The sequence below is a fragment of the Myotis nattereri genome, assembly GCF_964212035.1.
Source record: "Myotis nattereri genome assembly, chromosome: 4".
NCBI lineage: Eukaryota > Metazoa > Chordata > Mammalia > Chiroptera > Vespertilionidae > Myotis > Myotis nattereri.
Genome location: NC_138079.1, coordinates 98,827,217 through 98,845,316, shown reverse-complemented (window position 1 = coordinate 98,845,316; position 18,100 = coordinate 98,827,217). Strand labels below are relative to the sequence as shown.

General features: G+C 51.7%; 1 protein-coding gene across 1 annotated transcript in view; it reads left to right on the top strand.

The window, feature by feature from the left end:
* SEC14L5 (SEC14 like lipid binding 5) overlaps positions 1-17,863 on the top strand; it is a gene marked incomplete at its 3' end in the record, with an annotated part of 41,356 nt that extends 23,493 nt beyond the window's left edge. The window contains exons 7-16 of the mRNA XM_081090441.1: positions 3,065-3,177; positions 5,009-5,198; positions 7,703-7,791; positions 7,884-7,954; positions 9,306-9,477; positions 12,013-12,141; positions 13,006-13,140; positions 13,505-13,732; positions 14,820-14,980; positions 17,752-17,863. Coding sequence (XP_080946567.1) covers positions 3,065-3,177; positions 5,009-5,198; positions 7,703-7,791; positions 7,884-7,954; positions 9,306-9,477; positions 12,013-12,141; positions 13,006-13,140; positions 13,505-13,732; positions 14,820-14,980; positions 17,752-17,863 — 1,400 coding nt within the window. The remainder of the gene's footprint in view (positions 1-3,064; positions 3,178-5,008; positions 5,199-7,702; positions 7,792-7,883; positions 7,955-9,305; positions 9,478-12,012; positions 12,142-13,005; positions 13,141-13,504; positions 13,733-14,819; positions 14,981-17,751) is intronic.
* Between the last annotated feature and the right edge of the window lie 237 nt (positions 17,864-18,100).

Below are 18,100 nucleotides of genomic sequence, written 5' to 3'. Positions count from 1 at the left end.
CCCTTTGATGCATGGGCTGCCACTCCAACCACCGAGAAACTGGCCAGGGCATACACACATTTTAATAATATTAAAAAATTTTTTTTACAACGCTGCATTTCTTCCCCTTTCTGTGCAGACACTGTGCAGGCTGTGCCCTGTGCCCTCCTGTTTCACACAGCCCTTTCCTTCCTTCTCCGTCTGGTCTGTCCGCAGCGGGGCTGGCACTCAGGATGGCGGTGGAAGGCACGGCGTGCTCCTTCCCCCTGCTCTGGATCACTGCGCCTTTGTGTTGGGGGAAAGGGGCCTCCACAGCTGCCGGGGGCTGGAAGGGCGCTGGCATCTCCTGCCTTCTTGTGTTTTCTCCCTCAGCCCTTCCTTGCCCCCCCCACCCCCCCGCTTAGAGCCCCCCACCTGCCTCCAACATCTCTGCCTCTGATCCCTCTGTGGGTCTGGACAGTACCCCCCACAGCTTCTCTCCTGCCTCTAGTTACCCAGACGCCTCCTAGGGCAGATGGCCTGACCCCCAGGCCTGGGCTTTGTTTTGGAAGGAACCGCTGGGTCCTGCTGCTGGATGTGCAGACACTGTGCCATCTGCACACAAAAAGAGCTATGCCCACGGGGCTGCTCTTTGCAGAGCGTCTCACCCACTGCGGAGAGGCTCACACACTGAGATGCCTCACCATGCCGGCATCTGCCACCTCAACAGTTGAGAGTGGGCCATAGGACCTCAGCTTATAGCCAGGCCTCTAGATGCCAGCACACGCTGACCCTGAACAGCCCAATTGTGTGAGACGGGACTGAACAGTGGAAACGATCTGTGCAGTTATGGACTGTATTCTGAGATCAGTTTAAGAAAAGCCTTGCACCCCACAGGGCCTGGGGCGGTGGAGAAGCAAAGGAACTGGCATTTATCAGCCGCCTGTTATGCTGGCCACTCTGCATGCATTCACTCATTTGAGTGTAGTGAGCCTCTCTCAGGCTCAGTTTTGTCTTCTCTGAAGTGGGAAAATAGTGATGCCTGCCCCACAGGGGTGTAAGGAGAATTCACAGAGGCGATGCATATTGCTAATAATTGTTACTCCAATAACGGACAGTCAGAGGAGAAATTAAGAAAACAATCCCATTCACAATTGCATCAAAAAGCATGAAATACCTAGGAATAAATTTAAACAGGTGAAAGACCTGTTATTTCTAAGAAAACTATAAGACACTGAAGAAAGAAGATACAGATAAATGAAGGCTACACCTTGCTCATGGGGTGGAAGGATTAATATTGTTAAAATGTCCTTACTATCTAAAGCAATATACGGATCCAATGCAATCCCTATTAAAATATCAATGGCATTCTTCTCAGAATTAGAACAACTAATCCTAACATGTATACTGAACCACAAAAGACCAAAAATAGCCAAATAAATTTTGAGAATGAACAAAGTGGGAGGTATCATGCTCCCTGATATCAAACTATACTATAAAGCTACAATAATCAGAACAGTATGATACTTTCATAAAAACAGACACATAGATCAATGGAATAGAATAGAGAGCCCAGAAGTAAATCCTCGCTGAGATGGTCAATTAATCTACAACAAAGGAGGGAAACATATACAATGGGGTAAAGAAAGTCTCTTCAATAAGTTGTGTTGAGAAAACTGTACAGATATATGCAAAAAATGAAATTGGACCACTTTCTTATACCATTTACAAGAATAAACTAAAAATATATAAATACGTTGAATGTAAGACTTGAAACCATAAAAATAGAAGAAAACCTAGGCAAGAAACTCTTTGACATCACTCTTAATAATCTGTTTTTGGATATATTTCCTTGGGCAAGGGCAACAACAACAAAAAAATAAACAAATAGGACTTGCATCAGACTAAAAAGTTTTTGCACAGCAAAGGAAACCATCAACAAAACAAAACCATCAGCAAAACAACCTACGGAATGGGAGGACATATTCACAAATCATACATCGATAAGGGGTTAATATCCAAAATATATAAGGAACTCATACAAATTAACAACAACAACAAAACAATCCAATTACAAAATTGACCGAGGACCTGAATAGATAATTCTCCAAAGAAGACATACAGATGGCCAATAGACATATGAAAAGATGCTCAACATCACTAATCATGAGGGAAATGCAAATTAAAACCACAATGAGATATCACCTCACACCTGTCAGAATGGCTATCATCAATCAGTCAATAAACAACTAGTGTTGGTGAGGATGTGGAGAAAAGGGAACCTTTCCTTGTGCGCTGCTGGTGGGAATGCAGATTGCTGCAGCCGCTGTGGAAAGCAGTATGGAGGTTCCTGAAAAAGTTAAAAATAGAGCAGCCGTATGATCCAGCAATTCCACTTCTGGGTATTTATCTGAAGGAAAAAACCCCACTAACCCTAAAAGATATATGCACCCCCATGTTCCTTGCAGCATGACTAGCCAAGATATGGAAGCAAACTAAGTGTCTATTCATAGACAAGTAGATAAAGAAGATTGGTACATGTATACAATGGAGTATTATTCAGCAATAAAAAAAAAAAAAAGAATGAAATCTTGCCAATTGTGACAACATGGCTAGAAGTAGAGGGTATTACCACCAAGTGAAATAAGTCCGACAGAAAAAGACAAATGTGATTTCACTTATATGTGGAATCTAAAAAAAAGAGAGAGAATAAAACATAAACAGACCCATAGATATAGAGAACAAGCTGATGCTTGCCAAAGGGAAGGGGATGGGGGGCAATGGAAAAAAATATTCAGAGGGCGGGACAGCTCTAGAAGACAGGGATTCGTTCCACTTCTGAAGGTCAAAGCGGACATATCACTTGTGACTGTGAGATCCAGGCTTGGCCCAGCGTGAGTTTTCAGAACCACCCTGGAGATGGATTGGAAAGACTAGAGGATTGGGGCTCAGGTGGCTGTCATCTGGTGAAAGGGCTACTGTGAGGCTTGGAACTACATTTCAGATCCAAGGTGGCCAGTCAGGCATGGGCTCCAGAAAGGGCAGACAGGGTGGGGAAGAGAGACAGCATCTCCCTCTCATCCTGAAGCCCCTTCTTCTCTGGCAGGGGACAAGCTGGACGCAGACTACATTGAGAGGTGCCTGGGCCATCTCACGCCCATGCAGGAGAGCTGCCTGATTCAGCTGCGGCACTGGCTGCAGGAGACACACAAAGGCAAGGCAAGTGCGGGGCTGGGCCTGCTGGAGCAGACGCAGGTTCAGCATTAGCTGCCCAGCCTGGGCACTGGGGAGCAAGGGCCAGGGAGACCAGTTTGTGTCATTGGTAATGCTGGGTACTTAGACTTTGCCTTCTTTTCATTACATATGGTTTCATGTGTCTGTAACACATGCTCCCATTATCACTGACTAGGCCAGTGATGGCGAACCTATGACACGCGTGTCAGAGGTGACACGCGAACTCATTTTTTTGGTTGATTTTTCTTTGTTAAATGGCATTTAAATATATAAAATAAATATCAAAAATATAAGTCTTTGTTTTACTATGGTTGCAAATATCAAAAAATTTCTATATGTGACACGGCACCAGAGTTAAGTTAGGGTTTTTCAAAATGCTGACACGCCGAGCTCAAAAGGTTCGCCATCACTGGCCTAGGCACTGCTGACATTAAGGCCAGACAGTCCTTTTTTTTTTTTTTTTTTTTTAATCCTCACCCGAGGATATTTTCCATTGATATTTTAGAGAGAGTGGAAGTGAGAAGGACAGACAGAGAGAAATATCGATGTGAGAGAAACACATCGATTGGTTGCTTCCTACGTACCCCCGACCAGGGCCCTAGGTGGGGAGGAGCCTGCAACCAAGGTATGTGCCCTTGACTGCAATCAAACCCGGGACCCTTCAGTCCACAGGCCGACGCTCTATCCACTGAGCCAAACCGGCCAGGGCAAGACCAGACAATTCTCCATGGTGGGGGCTGTGCTCTGCACGGCAGGGTTTTGAGCAGCACCCTTGACCCCCACCCATTAGATGCCATGAGCTCTTCTCCCCACGTTGTCACAACCAAAAATGGCTCCAGACATCACCCATGTCCCCTGAGGGCACAGTCACCCCCAATTGACAACCACTGCTGTTCACAAAACCAAGCACGCTATTCTTTTTAAAAGAGACTTACTGACTTTGAGGGTTGATTTTTGACTGCATGCGGGTTTTGTCTGTAGACTCTAAGCCCCATCACAAGAAGGTCCAATATGCATTTGGGTCCCAAGCACGGACCTGACCTTCAACTCTGTTGAACTGGAACTTCCTGCTTAGTCATAAGTTGATGGCCTTTCCGCCCCACTTTGGGAGGCAGACAAGGGAGTGAGCACTGGGCTGTGATGTAACCTGTCTACCCGTCTCCTCATAGGTAACATTGGGGTAAGGTTAGTATTCGCCTCCCATGGTGAGTGAAAGGGAATCCACGTAAAGTGCTTAGAGCCAAGTCTGGTTCAGAACGAGAACCCGCTGAAGGGTGCTTTTGGTTGGCGCCCCTTGATGGTTGATATTTGTCAGAGGGAAGGAAGGAAGGAGAGCTGGTGGGGTCTTAACATGTCCTCTCAGCTATTCGTTAGACTCTTTGGGTTATATGTGGCAGGAATGCAGCCTGAACAAGGCAAAAAAAATTAAAAAAAAAAAAGCGCGCGGGGGGGAGGTATTATTTATAAGCTCATATAACACACTGTTAAGAGGAGTGTGTTTATTTTCTGGGACTGCTGAAACAAAATGCCATAGGTTGGGTGGCTTACAACAACAGGAATGTATTCGCTCCCAGTTCTCAGCCACACGTCTGAGATCGAGGTGAGGGCAGGGTGGGTTCCTTCAGGAGCCCTGGAGGAGAACCTGCTCTGTGTCTCTCCTGGCTTCTGGGAGCTGCTAGCACCCCTTGGCTTGTGGATGCGTACGATCCTTCCCCAGTTAAATATTTTCAGAGGAGACAGGGGATTCATTTCCCATAATCCTATCTACTGGCTTAGGGACTACCATTCCCTGGGTCGCTCCTCCTTCTTCTCGCAGATTCCCAAAGACCAGCACATCCTTCGGTTCCTGCGGGCTCGTGACTTCCACCTGGACAAGGCCCGAGAGATGCTGTGCCAGTCCCTGAGCTGGCGAAAGCAGCACCAGGTGGACCTCCTCCTTCAGACCTGGCACCCCCCTGCCCTCCTGGAGGAGTTCTATGCGGGGGGCTGGCACTACCAGGACATAGGTGCGTTCCTTGACCTATCTAACATCAGTGCATCCCTGGTCACTGCTGAATGCACTGTGAATACCACTTGGACTCTTCTGGGCATCTGGAGATGACTGCCCAGCCATAAAGATGACAGAGCTGGGCTTGAGGCAAATAGTGCCTTAGGGCTGCCACAGCAAACGACCTCAAACTGGGCGGCTTAAGACAACAGAAGTTTATTCTCTCCCAGTTCTGGAGGCAGAAGTCTGAAACCCAGATGTCAGCAGGCCGTGACCCTCTGCAGGCCCTAGAGTGGCATCCTTCCTTATCTCTCAGAACTCTGGTGGCCCAGCCTCACTCCAGTCTCTGTGTCTGTCTTCACATGGCTTTCCTCTCTGTGTATCCTCTGTGTCCTCTCTTCTTTTCCAAAATATGTTTTTATTGATTTTTAGAGAGAGAGGAAGGGAGAGGAAGAGATAGAAACATCGATGAGAGAGGAACATCATCGATTGGCTGCCTCTTGCACACCCCTTACTGGGGATCAAGCCCGCAACCCAGGCATATGCCCTGACCAGGAATCGAACCAGCGACCCCTTGACTCAATCGCTGAGCCACACTGGCCAGGCCTCTCTTCTTCTTATAAAGACCCCCAGTCATTGGATGTAAGGCCAACAACGATCCACTGTGATCTCCTCTTGAGACCCTACTTCCAAATAAGGCCACATTCTGAACTTATGGGTGGTCGTGAATGTTGGGGAGATATTATTCAACCTACTATAAATTTTTTGAGGTTTTTAAAATTAAACTGCCATTGAAGCCAGTGCCTCGCATGATTTTCACTGCCCTTTATACAAAAATTCATACACAGTTGACCCTTGAACATTGCGGGGATTATAGGCACTGGCCCACTCTTGTGCAGCTGAAAAATCCATGTATAATTTTTGACTCCCCAAAACTTAACTACAGTCGTCCTTTGGTTTATGCAGGGGATTGGGTCTAGGACCCCTTGAGGATATCGAAGTCCACAGATGCTCAAGTTCCTTATATAAAATGGTGTAGAACAATGCATTGATCTGCTGGTGGTGGAATCCCTGGATGTAAAACCCAGGAATTTGGAGGGCTGACAGCATATTTATTGAAAAAAAAAATCCGCATATAAATTGAGCCAAACCCATGTTGTTTAAGGGTCATCTGTATGTTGAACAGAGCAAATGCTTGACTCTCCTGAAGAACGGGCTGAGACATTGTCCTTCAGGGAGTCGGTCCTCATTATCCACCTACTGCATTTATCGCCCCCAAATCAATACTCAGGAAGCGCTGGTGGTCACTCGCGGACGTGTGCAGAGAGCCCGCGCTGCACGCCCCCGGCGGAGGTCGAACTGGGCGTCTTTCTGCCTTCCTGCGCCAGCGCTCAGACTGGAAACAGCATCCTTTTTGCAGTCTACTTAGTGCCACTTTCTTTATTTTTATTTTATTTTTGTGCGTTGGGTTGTGATTTTGCTGTTGACAACGGCCTCCGAGCATAGTGCAGAAGTGCCGTCTCGTGTTCCCAAGTGCACGATGGCTCTGATGTGCCTTACGGAGAAAAGGTGTGAGTTAGATCAGACCTGCATCACAGTGCTGCTGGCCGTGAGTTCAATGTTACTGAATCAACAAAGTATAACTGAATAAGGTGTCCTTACATAGAAACACAGAAAACAAGGTTATGTATTGATCAGTTGACAAAAACATTATGACTAGAGGCTGGCAGGAACCTAACCCTGTGTTTTTCCTCCAAGCAGTGGGTCTGTATTCGATAGGTCAGTGCTCAAGGTGATTGTAGAACAGCTAACGAGAATAACAAGAATCGACTGCATTGGTCTCTAATTCCTTATTTTTCCTTTTTGCTTTGGCTGACAGAAAGCTAACAGCCGACTTTTATCTACTCTCGCCATGCTCCTTCATTACTGTGGGGCCTTGGCTTACGAGTTTAATTCGTTCCGTGCTGGAGCTCGTAACTCAAATTACTCATATGTCAAATCCATTGTGAACGAGTGAGACACGTGATGCTGTGCTGATGTTGTGGTGTTCACTGTGACTTGCTGCGCCAACTAGCGGTGGGGTATCTGAAGCTGGCTCGTAACCCGAATTTTAGCTCTTAACTCAAAGCAAAAAATCGGCCCAGAGACGGCTCGTATCTCGAAAAACTCGTTAGTCGGGACACTCGTAAGTCAAGGCCCCACTGTACATGGCTCATCTCCTCTTTTTAAAGTTTTTAAGCTAACCTTTTAATGTTAGGACAGTTGGGGGTTTTCAGAATAGTAGCAAGGGACATACAGAGAGTTGCCGTATGCACCTCACTCAGTTTCTAGCACATGCTGTTTCTTTCCCATGACCAGTGTCAGCCCCTCGCAGGACCAGGCAAGCTGTTAGTAAATGATGGAGGGATGGGCGTGGTGAGGCACAGCCTGGCCCTGCTTCTCTGAGGAGGGTGAGGTCTCATCACGGCTTTGACCCGCCCTCTCCCCAGCATTCCCTACACTGCGTCCCCCCTCTTTGCACAGACGGCCGCCCCCTGTACATCCTGCGCCTGGGCCACATGGACACCAAGGGCCTGATGAAGGCCGTCGGGGAGGAGGCGCTGCTGCAGCACGTGAGTCGGGGTCCCCCATTCCCTGGAGCCCCCGGGGCTGCCTGCGGTGAGCAGCCCAGTGCAGGCTCGCCAGCGCCTTGTCTACCCTCCAGGTTCTCTCCGTCAATGAGGAAGGACAGAAGAGATGTGAAGGGAACACCAGGCAGTTTGGCCGTCCCATCAGGCAAGGACCCGCCAGGGAACATTCCCCTGAACAGTACAGACAGCCCAGGCTCACTAAGCATGGCCCTTCACAGAAGTGTCCTCGCTTGATCCTCACAGCGATCCTGTGAGGCAGGGACCGTGCCGTCCCGTCCTTTATAGGGGAAACTGAGGCTCAGAGTAGTGATGCCCTCCCCAGGTTGCTAAGCGGGTAAGTGGCAGAGCTCATGCCATGCGTCCTCCTGGCCTTTGCCTTTTGGGACACACCCCTCCCCCAAGTGCCACCCTGACTCTATCTCCCAGGCATGCAGACTCGCAGCTGTTCCCCTCTGGCCACCCCCCCACCCCCCCACCAACTTCCATGCCTGAGCCCAGCTTCCCACACCAGCACTCACAGCACCGTCGCCCCCAAAGGCACTGGACCTCTCCCCTCTGTAGAGCGGGACCAGTATCACCAGCTCTAGGGCTTCTTCATGGCGTGTCAGAAACAGTAACTGTTAGGAGATGCATCTAGAACTTACTGTGTAGCAGGTGCCCTCCTCAGCACCTTGATTCCTGGCATCCTTATCCCAGCCCCAGGAGGGAGGAGCAGGCAGGACCTCCTTGAGCAGGCAGACTGAAGCTTTATCCCAAGTCCGGACCTTGATGAAAATTACCTTCCGTTGCCACTGGGTGCTTTCCTAAGGGATCATCTCCTGGGGTGGGCTGGGGAATGGATCACTCAGGGTCCTGGCCGAGGCAGAGTTCATCTGGGGTGGCTCAGATGACAGGGTCGCAGGGTGTGACGGTGGTCTGGCAGGGTGAAGGGAACGAAGCTAGGGTGGAGAGGCTTCCAGGGACGAGTGCAGCGGTAAAACTGTCATTTTCCTGATGAATTAGTACTAATGCAATGGAGGCACAGAGAGGTTAGGTAACCTGTCAAGGCCACACAGCAGGTGGCAACCCAGGAGTGCTTGAGCTCTATTTTGTTATCAGCATCTTTGCAGCAATCAGTAGTAATAAGTAGCTTTCACTGAGTGGGTGCTATGTGCCTGCCCTTTACATATGCGTCTCATTTAGCCCTAACAACAGCTGCTTGAGCTGGAGACTGTTACTGTCATAGCCATTGTCCCGAGGAGGAGGAAGTTGCCCAGGTCACACAGCTTTCAAGGGTGAAGGTGACACTGGAATTTGGGGGCTCAGCCTCCGAGCCCACACTCTGAGCCTCTTTGCCACGTGGCCTCACCATGGCGGCAGGATCCAGGCGTGTCCTGTGGGCCCCGCCCCTTCTGTTCCCAGCCCTGCCTCACTGAGCCTGTCAGCCCCTGGGTCCCTGCAGGGGGCCTGGGGACCTTGAGAGGTGGCAGGGCAAGGTGAGGGCTCGTGTCTTGCAGCTCCTGGACCTGCCTGGTGGACCTGGAAGGGCTCAACATGCGGCACCTGTGGCGGCCGGGGGTGAAGGCCCTCCTGCGGATGATTGAGGTGGTGGAGGACCACTACCCCGAGACGCTGGGCCGGCTGCTCATCGTGCGCGCCCCCCGCGTCTTCCCTGTGCTCTGGACGCTGGTAAGAGCAGGGGCCGGAGATGGGAGGGGTCCCTCTGTGAGCGGCCCTGCCTGCTTGTCCGGTGTCTTTTCTTCTAACCCAGACACCATCAAGTTCACCACTGCAAAGTGCACCATTCCGTGATTTTTAGTGTCTTCACAGAGCTGTGCAGCCAGCACCACTACCTAATTCTAGGCCGTTTTCATCTCCCCTGAAGGAAACCGTCAGCGGTCACTGCCACCCTCCTCCCCCGGCTCCTGACAACCACGAACCTACTTTGTGTCTCTATGGGTTTACATATTCGAGATATTTCATATCAATGGAATCCAACTGGATGAGGTTATTTGCGCCTGATTCCTCACTCGGCATAATGTTTTCAGGCTCATCCACGGGGCAGTGTTTCTCAGGACTTCATTTCTTTTTATGTTTGAAATATTCCTCTGTACGGATAGAGCACATTTTGTGTAACCTTTGTCCTGCTTCGTGGACACTCAGAATTGGACAGGTTTCCCGGGACTCCTGTGGAAAGGTTCTGGGGATCCTATGCTACAGGGATATTAAAACGTTTTGCCCACGACCCATAGTAAGAAATACACTTTATGCTGCAACCCTGCATATGCATGCGTGTACACACACACCACACACAGTCTAGTCACCATGTACTAAATTGATTTCACAATCACTGACAGGTTGTCACTTGCAGTTGAAAACCACTGTCCTGAGGTCCCTCCAGATCCTACAGACTCAGAGTTAGCATCTTACCCAGTGCCAGTGTGTGTGTGTGTGTGTGTGTGCGTGCGCACACACGCACGTCCCCACATTCAGTGCCCACGAAAGCCTGAGAAGCACTGCTGTAAGTAGAGGTTTGACCAGAATAGGGATTCAAGAGTTTAAAGTTAAACAGACTCAATGTTTTACTAAGCACCTACTATGTGCCAGGCACGTCTCCAGGCCCTGAGGATTCTGAATGTATGAGCCACTGTGTTTCCCTCTCAACATTGTGGGGGTGGGGAGAGTTAAGTCAGATAATCCCACACAAGTAAGTAACGCTTCATGGCTCCCGGTGACATGGGCGTGAGGACAGTCAGGGTTCTTGGGGAGACTAAGCCAGGCAGGGGTTGGCTCAGGGGGATAGTTTCGATTGGGGGAATGAGGACGGTCCCACTGAGAAGGGAACTTGTGCTGAGACCTGAGGAGGGAGCAGGAGTCCGGGAGGGCAGGGCAGAGGGAAGGGCATGGCAGGTGACCTGCACAGCATGGGCTAGGGCCCAAAGGCCGATGCGCTTTAGAAGAACTGAAAAACCGTGCTGGGGGCTGGAGCCAAACGGAGCAAAGAGGCCGGCTGCCCCGAGGAGCTGGGAAGACAGATGCTCAGGGACCAGTGCTGCCGGGTCCAGGCTGTGGCGACGAGGGGACCTTGTCCTGGGGCAGTAGGGAGCCCTGGAGGCTTGTCAGCCAGAGAGGATGAGCAGACTTCTGGGGCAAAAACTTCTCTGGCTTCTGGGACTAAGTCAAAGCTGGGCTGGGGAGCAGGAGCTGTGGGAGGGACAGGCAGGACCTGCTACTAAAGCTTTTTATCCCCAAATGTCCTGATCTTTGTAAAAACTGCATTCTTTTTGCTGTTGGAGATTTCCTAAGAGGATGTATAGTGGGTGGGGGTGGAAGCCAGCAGTTGGCATCCTGGCTGAAAAGCAGATTCACCCGATGGATGGCGCAAATGCAGGGGTTGGGGGGACAGGAAGGAGCCCCTTGCAGTGGTGTGAGTGAGACGGAGAGGCCCCTAGGGAGCCGCTGTAGCAAGCCCTGACCACCCAGGGCTGCAGGGACAAGGGGAGGGGATAGCCTTGTCATCAGAGCCCCTGAGAGCTGGAACAGGGTGAGGCTGGGGGCTTCCAGAGGAGCTGTGGCTTCCAGGGGCCCTGAGGTGGGGGAGGGGTAGGAGAAGAAGACCCCCCCATCTCCTTCTTTCCTTCCTTCCTTCCTCCTTCCTCCCTCCATCCCTCCTTCCCCACCTATTTACTGAACCCGATACCACACCAGCACTGAGGATGTCGTGAAAAGCCTGATTGACATGCAGCTTAGAGTGCAGTGTTGAGATTCCATCTGGGATAAACAAAACATGGGCATCCATACGGTGGAATAGTATTCAGCCATAAAAAGGAAGCACAGATAATGCTTTCTTTTTATAACTCATGGAGGCACCACGAACACATCATGCTAAATGAAAGAAGCCAGACATAAAAGGCCTCATACCGTATCCGTTTATACAAAATGCCCAGAACAGCCAAAACTGCAGAGACAGGAAGCAGAAAGTGGTTTCCAGGGGCTGGGGGGTAGGGGGTTAGGACAGGGAGTGACTGCTCATGGGGGTGGGAGTGTCCTTCTGCGGGGAATTAGAAAATGTCTTGGAATTAGATAGAGGTGACAGGTGCATGACATACTGAATGAGCTAAAAGCCACTGAATCATTCCCTTTAATGTGCTTAATTCTGTGGTGTGCAAATTACTTCTCAATTAAAAAACAACTTTTCATCTTGCTCCATCTCCCCCATTTCAGATCAGCCCCTTCATCAATGAGAACACCCGGCAGAAGTTCCTCATCTACAGTGGCAGCAATTACCCCGGAGGCCTTGTCGACTACCTGGATAAAGACGTGATCCCCGACTTCCTTGGGGGGGAGTGCCTGGTGAGGCTGCGGGGGGGGGGGGGGGGGGGGACGGGACTGGAGGAGGGGCAGTGTGTGGCCTCGAGGACCTGGGCGTGCTGGGGCAGGGCTTGTTCTAGAAGCTGCCCCAAAGAGAGGCGACTCCTCCCTGGAGGAGGGCAGCCTTCCCTTGCTTCTTTCAAACGCAGTGAGGGAGTTTCCAGAAGTCCAGAGACCAGGCCAGGCAAAGGCTTACCCACCTGCATTCCCCATCCAAGCTAGGTTGCTAGGATGCAGTCAGACTTACCGTTTGCTATAGGGGGATGTGACTCAAATGGCCCAGAGGCCTGGACCCCACAGCCAGTGTACCCAAAGGAATTTATCCCCAACTCACAACCACAGGGGTGAGATACTAGGCATGACCCTGCTCACCGCTGTCTTATCTCATCTGGCTGTGGGAGGGCAGGCCCCTCTCCCTTCTCTAACAGAAATACCAAGCAGCACGTTTGCATGATTTGGGGATCAAAAGCAGATTTCCTAGGAATTTTGCCAAACTTGCCTGTTTTCTCCACTTGTCCTGATCTGTCTGCATGACTTATATTTAGCGAACGGGCCTGCAAGACCAGCAGAGTGGGAAGCAGCGCGCACCTGGGAGCCTGATATGGCCTTGTGCCCTGGCTCAGCCACTTTCTGCTGCCTTACTTCTCTGAGCCTCTGTTTCCCTCCTCTGTGAAATGGGAAGAATAATAGTTCCTACTGCTTTGTTGTGGGTCAGGTGGTTACCGGTAAATGGGGTCAAGGAAGCCCAGTGCCCAGCTCACGAAGAGATTCCTGTTATAAGTGTGGTTTCAGGGGACACAGAGCCTGACTGGGCCCTAACCTACCACCTTTGTCTTTGTACCCCAGTGTAATGTCCCCGAAGGAGGGCTGGTCCCCAAGTCCCTCTATCTGATGGAAGAGGACCAGGAGCATGCAGAGCAGCTGCACGAGTGGCGAGAGACCTACCAGCCGGCCAGTGTGCTCCGTGGGGCTCCCCATGAGGTGCTGGGGCCCTGGCCCGGGAGGACCCCCTGGGCTGGGGTGTCAATATAGGTCAGGGTCTCCCAGAGTAGAGGGTTCTCATGCTAGCGATTTGCTGAGGGCAAGCTCGTAGGAGAACCCTGTAAGGAGAGGTGTGGGCACGATGGATGTGGGCAAGAATTGAAGGTAAGAGCCTGTTTCAGCCACAGTCTATCCCAGCCCGACCTGTGGGGAGGGCTGGACGTGCAGGGCCTGGCAGTAAGCTCTAACCACCTGTACCCTCTTGTCTGTCAGTCAGTGGCTGTGGCTCAGCACCCAAGGCAGGGTGGACCTCCCAGGCATTTAGAGGGGGATCCATTCTCAGACCTCGCCTGTCCCCATGCAGGTTGCGGTGGAGATTCTGGAGGGGGAATCAGTCATCACCTGGGACTTTGACATCCTACGAGGGGATGTGGTGTTCAGCCTGTGCTACGCTAAGCAGGCCCCCCAGCCGGGCCCCCGGGAGCCTGGGGCCAGGGCCAGTGGGCAGCTGTTGGACAAAGGGGGGACCCTGGGTGCAGATTACAGCCCTGTGGAGGCCCCCCTCATCTGCCGGGAAGGGGAGAGCATTCAGGTTCGAATTCCTTGGTTCATTTATTCATTCATTACGCAGGACAGAGTGTTCACTGTGTGTCAGGGTTTGGGGGCACAGCAGTGGACAAACAGGACCTGGTCCTCGGCCTCAGGGACCCTGAGGGACAGTGGGGGAGAAAGACAGATCCTGGCAGACCCAGGACCCAGACCTCAGGACCCCAGCCCAGAATCCCCTACCATTCGTGCCAAAGATACAGGTCTCCAGGCTCCAAGCCGGGTGGGGTGACTCACAGCCTGTGGGTGTGGGGTTTGCGATCTGCACTCCTCCTTCTCTCCGGGTGATCGCTGACTCACAGTCAGTTCCAGAACCGGCACAGCACAGAAGCTGGAGGTCTGCAAACAGAACGCAGATCTGGCACCAAACATGAGCCACCCTGCTGACCTCACATCCTCCACGAGGCCAGTGCTTGCAGGTCGAACATCACAGGCCCCCAAACACACACTCACCCACCCACACATACATGCACTCACTCACATACACATGCACTCACACACACATACACACACTCACACATGCTCTCACACAGTGCTCACATAAGCACTCACACATACATGCACACACACACACATACACACACACACACAAGCACCTTCGACCAATGCAGAACTTCTGAAGGTTCCATGGGGAGTCTACCACACCAGCACCCCCAGGGTTCCACTGAACATCCATGCCCTTCCCTGAAGAAGTTGCTCTTCTCGTAACAGCTAACACCTCTCTTTCTTGACCTCTCTTGGTTCTCAATAAGCTCTAACCACCTGTGCAGCTCCCTCCCAAGTCCCTCTCCAGAACTCCTCAGTGTGCAAAGCTCACTCAATAGAACAAAAGCCCAACAAAATCCAGGCAGTTAACCTGGCTACACCTCTGCTGTCCTGCAGCCCCACTCCCAGTCCTGGGCCCCCTCCCCCAGATTCAGAGGAGACTCTCAGGTACCAGGGATCTGGGGTAACAGTGGAGGGGAGAAATGATGGCTCCAGGAAGCGCTTAGAGGAAGGACGTGCTGGTGGGCAGGTTGAGAAGGGGGCTGTCCCCAGGAGGACCAGAGCCTCAGGCGTGGCTGCTGTTTCAGGGCTCCCACGTGACCCGGTGGCCCGGCATCTATCTGCTCCTGTGGCAAGTGCATGGCCCCCCTGGCAGTGTGGAGGAGGACGTCCTGACGGCCCTGCACAGCCCTGGCCCCAGGTGCAAACTCCTCTACTACTATGAGGTGCTGGCGTCTGAGGACTTCAGGTAGGAGGGGCTGGGATTCAGCTCCTGGGCGGGAGGGGCCCCAACTCCCCTCTAGGCCAGGCTGGGGCATTGCATTCACCTCCTGTTTGCCTCCCAGCCTCTCCAGGGTGGGGCAATGGTATTGTTAAACATTCCCGTGGTTCAGCACCTTAGTGTGAGAAATCGGACACTACTTCTAAACTGCCTCAGCGGCAGAACCTTCCCCTTGAAACCCTGGACAGAAGCCCAACATACCAGATTGACTAGTGGACTAGTGGACTAGTGGGGGGAGCCTGAGGTCCTGCTATTTGGACCTCCCCTCACGTCTAGAGTTTCCTAAAACAGCGTTCGGACTGTTCTAGAACAGTCTGCAACAGTGCCTCACAGACAACTCTTATCAAGTGGTTCCTCAAAGAGACAGGGAAATACAATGGCTAAGACCCCCAGCACTTCCTGGTTGCTGTGTGACCTTGGGGGAGTCACTTCACCTCTCTCAGCCTCGAACTGGACCCCCAACGTTGTGGGTTGTCATGAGATGAAATGGTGGAGGGAGCCTGCCATTCAGTAAGCACTGGATAACAGAAAAAAAAAAAAAAAGCAGAGGGTGAGGAGGTGCAGCAGATGGCTTCTTTAGGCCTTGCATTGTATCTTTTAAAAATGCATGTGATTTTGCATTCTGCTTCATGAAGTGCCTGTTAGTTTCTGTCTAAAAATAATGCTTTTGAGGCGGGTCTGAGATGATGGTGTAGAGGACGCAGGACTCGCCACCTCCGCCACCTCCGCCACCTCCTAGGAGCACATTGGAAAGTCACCTACACTTAGAGCAAATCCTCCTGAGAGACACTGAGGGCTGATTGAGCAGCTTCTGGGCAATGAAAGAGAGGACGAGAGACGCATAGAGGCTGGGGAACCCCAAGAGCTCTCCGAGATCTGAGGGAACTCTTTCGGACTGGAGGTGCTGGTGAGCGCCATTGTTTACACCCCCCTCCACTAGATGGCACCGGGGGCGCTCTCTCCAGGAGTTCCAGCCGACCTGCAAGGCCAGGGCATGCCTTTCCCGCTACCCTGCTCTGGAGCTCCCTCCGTGGGACCAACAAGGTGCTGTGTGTGGCACATGTGCATAACCAGATCCACATGGCACTGCCACACACACACACACCAGGCCACTCCTCCTGGAGCCAGAGGGGCTCAGAAATGTAGACACAGGCATTTGGGGGCTGCTGCCTCTAGGAGGGTAGGTGGGGAAGGAGGAGTGGGCTGGACACTGTTCACTAGCCTGTCTGGTCAACATGGGGGATCAGGATGCCCTGCCCCTCATTAGCCTCATGAGAGAACCAGTTTCAAGGGCTGTTTCCTGGCCACCCTCAGTGGGCAGGTGCCAGGTTGGGCCCTGAGGGATCGGGGACAGATAGAGTCTGCTGTCATGGAGCAGGAGACCACATCATCACAACTGTGTGTCATTATGTGGGGCGATGGATGCCACGAAGGTATTCCAACCTGGGGTCCTTATCCGAGGTCACACAACCAAGAGGTGCCCCAGGTCCTAACACAGGACGCCGTCAGAGCACAGAGCAAGGGGCCTGGCACAGCGTGGGCGGGGTGTGGGGGAGGTGTCTGGGCAGTGACCTTGGAGTTGAGATCTAGGTGGTGTGCCCGCAGATGACCTGTGGGTCTTGTCAAAATGCAGCCCAAGAGTGTACGCTCGAACAAGCTCCAGAAAATGGTGGTGCTGCTGGTCCCTGGACCACACTTTGAGTAGCCAGGCCCTAACACTGCATTGTCCAACCAAATAGCTACTAGCCACAGGTAGCACTTTAAACCTGGCAATTAGAATGGAATGAAATTAAAAATTCCGGCCCAGCCAGTATTCCTCAGTGATTGAGCATTGACCCTGCACCAAGAGGTCACTGGTTCAATTCCCAGTCAGGGCACATGCCAGGTCTGCAGGCTCGATCCCCAGTAGGGGACATGCCTGGGGCAGCTGATGATGTTTTTTATCTCTCTAAAATCAATAAAAACATATATATTTATTATTATTATTATTTTAATATAATACCAATTGTAATATTTTAATATACATTTTTATTGATTTCAGAGAGAAAGAAACATCAATGATGAGAGAGAATCATTGATCAGCTGCCTCTTGCATGCCCTCTACTAGGGATTGAGCCTGCAACCCGGGCATGTGCCCTTGACTGGAATCGAACCCGGCACCCTTCAGTCTGCAGGTAGACGCTCTATCCACTGAGCCAAACCGGCCAAAGCAATAAAAACATACTTTTTAAAAAATCAGTTCCTCAGTGCCCAATGGTTGCTGTGATGAACAGAGTATATATATGTCCACCACCACAGAAAGTTCTGGACGGTTCTACTCTACTCTGAAGTTTGGAGTGGGAGTTAATTAGACAAAGTGGGCAGGAGAGAAAGGCTTTTGGCAGGAGGCACAGACATGCAAATGTCCCAAGTCAGGGGAGGTGGGTGTCAGAGGAGATGAAAGGAGGTGGGGGGTGAGGCTGGAGATGGGCTGGGTACTCAGGCTGTGGGACGCCTTCTGGGCTATGCTAGGTCCCCTGTTCAGGGAAACCCCCGAATGGTTTGTGGCAGGTTGGGCTCTGCAGCGGGTACCGGTGGAACTTCATTTCTCATCTTGGCCTCACTTGCTTTCCCTCTGCACCTGTGGGAAGAGGCCTGGGGCCTCATTTGCAGCATCACCAGCTTTTCCTCCGCTGTGAGCCCCAGGCCTGTGTCCCCACCAGGAGGTAATACTTTGCTATCTATGCCTTTCCTCCCAGGGGCTCCATGTCCAGCCTGGAATCCTGCACCAGCCGTTTCTCCCAGCTCAGCGCCACCACCTCCTCCTCCTCCTCCAGCCAGTCTCACAGCAGCTCCCTGGTCTCCAGATAGCCAGGACTGAGCCCCGCGGGCCAGCCCACACGCGTCCTCAAGTGTCTACCACCAGAAGCCAGCTTGCCGTGCGACCTGGGACCACGTGGTCTGCAGCCCGGGTCTGGACGCTGCCAAAGTTGGCATGTCGAGCTGACAGCAATGATTCAGCTTGTGGCCTGAGTGTGGTGGGAGCCTCTAAGTCAGAACCATCTCCTTTGCGCTTTGTGTAACGAAAAGCCAAGGAGTGGGGGGAAC